Source organism: Akebia trifoliata, chromosome 15 (assembly GCF_017979445.1).
Source record: "Akebia trifoliata isolate Shusen 1 chromosome 15, ASM1797944v1, whole genome shotgun sequence".
NCBI classification, from domain to species: Eukaryota; Viridiplantae; Streptophyta; class Magnoliopsida; order Ranunculales; family Lardizabalaceae; genus Akebia; species Akebia trifoliata.
Window position 1 is genome coordinate 26,843,878 of NC_141389.1, and position 9,004 is coordinate 26,852,881.

Consider the following 9,004-nt stretch of genomic DNA (forward strand, 5'->3'; position numbering starts at 1 on the left):
TTAATTTCAAAACGTGCAATTTTGTAAACATAGTTTAAAAACGACTGCTTATTCATTGTAAAAATTACTGAACCAACAATAATTTTTATGGGCATGGACGAGGAAAAAGAAAAAAACAACGAGGAAAAGAGTGCAACATTTTTCAATTATTTTTGGAGTGTAATCATCCAACTGGAATGCAAATGGGAATTTTTTAGTAATGGAGTGCAATTAATAACGGGTGCTGTGCAGCTAGTTGATCCCAAATTTAATATCATTATCCTTATATAAGCAAGTGTGGATTAAAAACTCGGGCAAGATCAAATGAATTGTTTAATATTTTGAAACTTGACCGAGTCAATTGAATTTTAAATAATAATAATTAATATTTTAATGATTTAGATTTTTTATATGTTTAAAAATAAGATTTTGTGATCATCTAGAAGTTTTTAATATGAAAAATTATAATGTTTTCAAATATATACATACATATTAAAAATAATATTTTGTAACCAATCATTCATATTTTCTTTTTAATCAGCTTAAATCAACATATAGAGATCAAAAGAAAACAACAAACATGAATCAATTTTTATCCTGGTTTTGCAAATGGAAATTACAAAATGCCCCATAAACCAACTAAAACCACTAAAGTTGCCATATGTATTGGTAAATTTCCACATCAATTTTCTCGAAATGCTCATTTTAACATCAAGAAATTGGTTAGTCTCAAAGAGAGAATGCAACTCATAACAAAGTTGTCACTGATTGATACTTAATGGATGGACTCTCGACATGCTCGTTTGTGAGTCATGGAAGTCTTTATCTTTTCCAACCTGGCTATTATTATCCTCCGCTGAAGATGTGCTTTCTCCGATTTCTGCTGCAACAAGCTCTGATGCAGACTGATCCTCCGCAACAGGTTCCATACTTTGGTTATTAATGGCTCTTGAAGAATACCCATGGCCAGTGATCGACCAATTATACAAATATGGGTCAGTGGAATCCATGCTGTAAGATCGAACCACTGAACTAAGCATGGGTTGCATTTGGTGTTTTCTATCACACAATGAAATCCTACAGACAGGGCATGTTGAATGCTGTTGGAGCCATGTATCTATACAGCTGACATGGAAGAAATGCCCACAGTAAGGTAAGATACGTAGTATGTCTCTCTCTTGGTATTCAGCGAGGCACACGGTGCATCTGACAATTCAAGATGGCACAATTTAATTAGCAATAGATTATGATTTGAAGTATAAAATTCAGTGATGACTAAGATGACTAAGAAAGTGAATGAAGACCAAGAATTTAAATTTAGCATTCATTGCATCCATGTGAGTATGCTGCAAGCATTATGTTAATTGTTCATGTTCTTTGAAAGTAGTAATTTATTCATTGTGACTGGCAAGCATGAGAGAATAAGAACGTATAAATTTACTGTTGACCGGTTGATTATGGACTATTAAAATATCGATGAACTTGAATATATATATATACTTCCCCATTGTTGGAAGTGGAGGCACATTAAGTTCCTGTTGAAAACTCAAACTATACATTGGGTTTTGTTCTTTGCCATGATGATGACCATCCAAAAAATTATTCTATTAGTATTACCAACCATATGAACATGTAGATTGGAGGTTAAGTGTGTGTGGGTGGGGTGGGGTGGCGTGGCGGGGAGTCATAATGACAACTGATTAGATGAGGTTACAGGCATTACATTGGAAGGAAATAGTTGTCTTAGCCAAACGATGGAGGTCCCAAACACAATGGGAAATAATTACCCAAGTAAAGATTTCTCAATTAAACTAACGAGAAACATGTTTTAGAAGAAATTATCATAGTTGTTAAAATTGTAGGCAAGGCTTATGCCGCGAAATACCACTAATAACAACAACAACAACAACGTTTTAGGTCATGCAAAATGGAGAGAGAGAGAGAGAGCATTACAAAGATAATATCAAGCAACAAAAATAACACACAATATTTAAGTAAACCTCAACTAAATTAACCAACAATTGAAGTGACACTAACCAAAAATATTCAAGTCAAAAGTCAAAATAAACACTAAAAAACTATTAACCAACAGTTGTAGCGAATAATTTAACATCCATCAAAATAATAACTAATAACAAACATGTAAACAAAGTAGAGTGAGAACCATAGCTGAGTTGGTTTGACACATTGCAAAGCAACTTTGAGATCATGGGTTCAAGTCCAGTTTACCCATCAAAACAATAAAAGTAGAGTGTGAAGAGCTTAGTTTCATCAACATTAACTAAATCTATATAATAAAAAAAAGAATTCTCTAACCAGAGAATTGTTATTATAAGTTCCTCTGTTAGTACATGTCAACAAAATTGTTATTACATGTAAATTGAGTTTCTCACTAGTTAAGTCAATCTAAGTTTCTCATAGCCAAAATCCTTTTAAGTGGTCCCAAAAAAAAAAGAAAAAAAAAAAAAAACACCTACTGTGAAGCTCACCAAATCAACAAAACTTTGTAATTTGAGCTTTTGTATGGTGACCTAATGTCAAGTGAGTCAACTCAAAATCAAAGCGAATCATATCGAGCAAGTTTCAATTTAACTTGATCAATTTATTACATTCATGAAGTGTAATGGGTATAGTTTACCATTCTATTAAATATTAAACTTGTTTACTTTAAGTAGCAAACTAGGGTATAGATATAAATAATACGTACTTGAACAAGAACGAGTGGTGTAGAGAAGAGATCATCGTATCATAATTAACATAAGTTTTGGAAAATGCAATTGGATTTTTCCAATTCATATCCTGGCAAAGTGAACTTTACAATTAAAACTTGGACAAATTTCACTATTTGCGACAAAACTATAAACTAGATGACAAGGGTTTAAAAGCATTTCTTTCCTCATTTTTCCTCATTTCCTCACTTTTGGGAGATTGTCAAGTGACATCCAGTTAATCTTCTGTGAAATCAAAAAGAACTTGCAAGGGCGCAAATAAGAATCAAACACTTTTCAAGTTGTACATATTGAAATTTCTCTTCAGTAAAAAACCATTTACCCAGTATTTTCACATCCTTTTCATACATTTAAGCTCCATTAGTATTACAAATGTGTAAATGTAGTACATTTATGGACCTACATGCACTTATACCAAATTTATTTGTTATTTTTTGGATTTTAGGGTAAGCACATCAAAAATAAATTTTTAGAAAAACCATAACTTCCATTATTTCTACCCCAAATAACCCATTTATGGTCATAGGTCAATCTGGCTGTAAAATCAATAATATTATAGAATATTTACTTAAATGTCATTACCTTTTTGTAGAGTTTGCCTATTAGATTCTCAATTATTCATACGATTGCTTTAATATGTGTCGACTGCTATTCATATAGCATATATTATCCTTGTTTTTGCATGGTCAAAAGTTTTGTTCCATTTCGGTGTGTTTCAACGGAACATTCCAGTTTCAGTATTGAAAAAACATTAACCTCAAAACATTGAATGTTCCGAATTCAGAATGTTTCAGTAGAGACCATCTCAACATTTCTCTTGACCGGAACACTGCCTTGAGAAGATATTTTAGACCTTGGTATTTTGTGATATAATAAGTTAAGAGTGTTGTCATCATGCATTTATTATTATTATTTCCAGTGATATTAATAAGTTACTCAACAATTGGTAATAAATATCTCAACTTCTCTAAATTGAAGAATTTTCAATAAACTTCATGTAGAAAGAATACCTAATTATAATCAAGTGAAGTAAGGGAAAACTCAAAGTTCAATAACTCAGAAGAGATTGTCCTATAAGGATTATCGACTTCTTTACCAATAGATACTAAGTTCCCATTTTGACAAGTGCAGAAAAAAGAAGAATGGAAATGGTATTCCAACCTTCAAAAATCAAAATGCTTAGATCCACAATCAAGATGCAAAGTACATTTTTGGAGAAGTACCATGACCCATCCAGTATATTAGGCACTTATCGGACCTTTTCTATCCAATACAACAAGACAGACCTTATCTACCTTTTTTTTCTTTATCTAGTGCACGTGTTAGCAGATGAATTCATAACTATTGAGAGAATACGTAACTGGAAAGAGAATAACTGGCAGTGATGAGAGATGGGCTAGATGGAAAATTATAACTAAATAGAGATACCTTAGAACTATGTTGTCATTTCCAGTAATTAACTTAGTATTCCCATATTAAATCAAATCCTACTTACATTTTACGCTACAGAATTTTATTGAAAGTTTCAGAATTTCTTTTCAGGAATGTTATTCTCTTGGTCATTTAGAATCTTATGAGATACGCAAGCTTCAGTTCTTACATCAGTCAGCTCTATCAAGTAGCAAAGACTAAGTACTAAATATTAAAAAACAAAAGCCAGAAATTACATAAAGCCCTGTACTCATAGAGCTTCATCCCTGGAAAGAGATAGTAGTGAAACCCTATTACTCCCATCAAAGGTTTGATTTTTATTCAATGAGTTGAAGCAAAGAATTCCACTTCCACATAAAAATGCAATTAGACAACATGTATAATGAATCATAGAGTTCCCATATGCCATGTTTCTCAAAACTAATCTGAACAAAACAAATGTTTCCACGCAAGTGGTTATTATTGCAGATGGAAGCTAAAATGGAATGAATTGAAGCCCCATAAACATTATTTGAGTGATAGGTTTTCCTCTCTGTAGGGCCTACTCTATAATGGACTGAAGTTTATCAAGGAAAAGAAACAACAGCCAGCATAGTAAGGCATATAAGAGAAGATAAACTTACTGGGAATCTTCACCAGATGAGAAAAAATCATCGCTAAATTTCTTTGTAGGAAAGGTAGCCACAAAAACAGGCTCCAAACCATGAAACCCATGTTCTTGCTGTTACACAGAAAATTAAATGAAGATTAAACATATGGTAATTGTGAGTTGCTCCATGTAAAACAAAAACAAGTGAACAACATTGAGATGGTTCAAGGTAGGCTTTGAAACATGCAGATATCACATATAAGGGCTAAAGAATCCTAGAAATGAAATCGAAAGTCTTTGATTAGGAGATAGCTCTAACGCAATAATTCAGGTAGCGAAATATGGGATTAAACTATATATAATGCACATAGATAGAGAATACCGTGTAAGCAAAAAAAAAAAAAAAAAATCAAACAAAAATGATGCAACAAAGAAAAAAAAAATCTCACAGAGCACGAGAATTTATGTGGTTCGGCAGTGTGCCTAGTCCATGGATAAGATTCAGATCAAATCATTATATTTCTCGTGGGTGGATCACTCCTAATGTTTGTCTTCTTTGTAAGAGCGATGGAGAGTCTGTGGATTACACCCTTCTTCACTGATCTTTCTCCCAAGGTATTTGGTCGTCTTTCATGTCTTTGTTTCATGTATGTTGGGTTTTCCTGAAAAACTTATTTTTGATGTCAGAAGGCTGGGCTTTCAACGACTTCTCTAATAGAAAAAGGCACATTTGGGCTATCCTTCCTTCGGCCATAGATTGGAATCGAGAAACAACAGGGTGTTTCAAAGCAAGGAGAACAATTCACATACGGTGTGCTATTTTTTTGGGCGAAGTTAAACAAGGATTTCTCCGGATTTTCGTTTGAGGACTTTGTTTTTAGATGGGATAGCTTATGTAACTAATAAGCTCTTATTTTTGTCTTTTCTATTTTTGCTTTCATTCTTGGAGGCTCGCTCAGCCCCCTTTGTACTTTCCTTCTTTTGATATTTATAAAATCTTTATACTTATAGAAAAAAAAAACAAAAATTACAGCCACAGAGATCCCTAGCTTGCACAAAAAGAAGGAGAATGCCTTTTCTCTATTTTAAACCTAATCCCCACACACAAGAGTACCAAAAAATCCAAAATACCCCTTGTGAGGGCACGCCTACCCCCCACCCCACACACACACACATACAACAACAAAGATCCCTAGCTTCCACACAAATAAGGCATATGCCTTCTCTCTATTTTAAACTAATCCCCTCATACAAGAGTACCCAAAAATTCAAAATAACCCTTGTGAGGGCACACCTCACCCCACCCCCACCCACCACCACACACACACACACACACACAGGAAACAATAAATGTCCCTAGCTTCCACAGTAAGAAGGCAAATGCCTTTTTGCTATTTTAAACTCTAATCCCCTCACAAAAGAGTACCCAAAAATCCAAAATACCCCTTGTGAGGGCACGCTTACCCCCAACCCACCACCCACCCACCCACCCACCCAGACAACAACAACCCTACATCAGGAGGCACAATGAATATGTCCAGCATTAATATGCAGACTACGGGACACCTATCACAATATACCAAGCCAAACAAAAAACTCATTTTCTATACACTATTCTACAAAAGAGGGACACCCCAACTCAAAAAATTTGAACTTGTGACAAAATCAACAGAATACAATTGAGAATTTTCAGAAATACCATCAATTAGAGTACTCTGATACTTGCAACAGCGAAACCAAAGAAGAAAAATATGTTAGAATATTATAAAAATAAATTCCCACATTAAATTATTTAATCCAGTATCTTAGAATATTATAATCTCCAATAATCAAACAAGTCATTGATCCCACATTTACCATGCAACAATAGCATTTAATAAGAGATGCAATTTCTATTACTCAAAAGATTAAACAAAAAAAAAAAGGTAATAAATTTACTGATTCCAACACTGAAATTAAATCAAAATCAACAATAGAAGAAGAAATTCTTTCTTACACGACCAACATTGGATCTAGAAGCTGTTGGGAATGGTCCTGTTGAAGCATTCATTTGGATTCTAGCGCAAATGAGCCTCGTACAGACGAACACGATGAACATCATACTCAACAAGAATCCAGTAACGATCATCACCAAATGGATACTTGAAACAAGCATGATTGCTTCCCAAATAAACTATAAAAAAAAAAACCAAATTCACCTGAATCTTCACATAATCTCTCTCCCTCTTCTCCAATTCCCACAACCAAAACCCCCCCCCCAAAAAAAATACCTTTTTCTTACTCCGTTTCCTCTCGTATTACTAAAATCGATCTATATAAACCCTAGAACTTGTTGAATCAACAATTAGTCTGAGATCTCGTCTTTAATGTTGTTGTCGTCATCCCGAATTGCAGAAACCTAGAAATCGTCTCTTTGTCAAATCTTTCGCTATGTGTCCTCTCGAATTGCTGAAACTTAGTAAAGCTGGCAACCATGGCGGAATCGAGGGTGTTGATTTAAAGAAGCATAGATTGATGGATGGATGGATGGATTTTGAGAGAATCATTAATGACCGTAATTAATGGATATAATTGAATCCAAATCTCAAAGTTGGATAAGGTGAGGTACCCTGTACTTTTCCCGCCTCTTTATGGAAAAGCACAAAAGGATCTATATAAGAGAAGTACTATTAGCACTCCAAATTTTACTTCTACTAATTTCTCGGATCTTATTAGGACACATGTTCAAGTTCACTAAATACATTTTGGGAATAAGTATGTAAGGGTATTTTAGTAAATAAAAGAATTTTTCAAGGGCATTTTCGATACATAAAAGGTATATGATAACAAAACGCATTTATCACACCCCAATTAAAGATTAAAACATTACAAAGGTTTGATTGAAATTAGGGTCAATCTCTGAATGTGACAAAATTCTGATTTCAATATTAATACACTATTTCATTTTAATTTTCAAAATATATATTTTTTTATCGTGAATTCATTCATTTTTTTTTATAATCTACGAATTTATTAATAAAATATCAATAATTTTACTTTCTTAACAATCACGTTGATTATTTATCAACAAATTCATTATTAGAAAAGTGACAAATTTGAAAAAACATGTTTTGGGAGAGAGATTGTACATAAGTTGCGCACATAATGAGTAGATCCCCTAAAATTATGAGAGGATTTATTGTCACACTAACTTTTGCTCACTCTATCCAAGATGTGTGCTAATTCTTTGGTGATTTACAAATGAATTGAGGTGGCATTAGCAAAAGTTAGTTAGCAATAAAATCTCTCTAAATTATAATCTCAACATTATAACACTCGATCAAACCATTTCAATAATTTACAATTATCATTAGGCTAAAATAAATTCTTAAACCCAAAAATTGAAATCTAGCAAAAAGAGAGAGATTGTATTGGCACACAAAATTTTATGTATTCTCGATCATTCACTTATTTTCTTTAATTTAATAAGGGTGTAATAAGTCAAAGTTGGGGTGCCAATAGCAGCTCACTATTTTAAATATAACCCTCCAAGTTATTATGAATATGTTGGACACCCCTTGCATTTTAAATTTGATCACACATCCATATATTGTGGTCTTTTATGAGAGATATACATGAAATGACCTACATATCCCCACCATCAGTCTCCTCTAGCCAAGATGACATATTCTCCCTTCAATTTGAATTTGATTTGTAATTCATAAGAAGTAAACAAATGAAATGCCTGGAACGATGTTATTACTTAAATACCCCCCAAGTGTTACTTCTACCAGAGAGAGGGGTTTGCTTATGTGCACCCTTTTAAGATTGGAAGTTGGAAGTAAAATATCCCATATAGAGACCTCTTGGTTGGGTTCGAGTTCCACGTGTCAATAAGTGTAGAAGCCCATGAGCCTAACTCATCCTCAAAAATCCGGTTTATTAGGTGAGGATTGTCCCAAGTTTATACATAGCCCAATATCTTGATACCTAGGCACTGTCGGACTATCGTTCACACTGCCCCTCACGTGTAACGTGTCTCCTACATCCTTGTGATTACACACTCTGATACCATGTAGAAGTCCATGGGTCTAACTCATCACAAATCCTGCTAATAATGGGAGGATTGCCCCAAGTTTATATATGACCTAATGTCTTAATACCTAGGCAATGTGGGATTATCACTCACAATAAGTCATCCTTGATAGAAAATAATGGTTCTAGTGATGGCCATTACATGACTTGTTCACAGTAATTGAAGCCTCTTCTCCATACAATACCTCTTCTTTTTTTGCTT

At 33.7% G+C, this 9,004-nt stretch overlaps 1 protein-coding gene across 1 annotated transcript; it reads right to left on the bottom strand.

Moving 5' to 3' along the window:
- Positions 1–534: 534 nt before the first annotated feature.
- LOC147384908 (uncharacterized) lies at positions 535–7,331 on the bottom strand. Its single transcript, XM_086426562.1, has 3 exons — positions 6,725–7,331; positions 4,763–4,860; positions 535–1,185 (listed from the first exon to the last, which is right to left on the bottom strand). The coding sequence occupies exons 1-3, from the start codon at positions 6,881–6,883 to the stop codon at positions 741–743; spliced, it is 702 nt and encodes a 233-aa protein (XP_086282688.1). The 5' UTR covers positions 6,884–7,331; the 3' UTR covers positions 535–740.
- Positions 7,332–9,004: the final 1,673 nt, after the last annotated feature.

Bases quoted from the DNA above. Each gene is read 5' to 3' on its own strand.
- LOC147384908 (XM_086426562.1), bottom strand. From the start codon at position 6,883: ATGCTTGTTTCAAGTATCCATTTGGTGATGATCGTTACTGGATTCTTG. The intron at 4,861-6,724 runs GTAAGAAAGAAT...TCTGTGTAACAG, and splicing joins CTAGATCCAATGTTGGTCGT to CAAGAACATGGGTTTCATGG. The intron at 1,186-4,762 runs GTAAGTTTATCT...TTGAATTGTCAG, and splicing joins TCATCTGGTGAAGATTCCCA to ATGCACCGTGTGCCTCGCTG.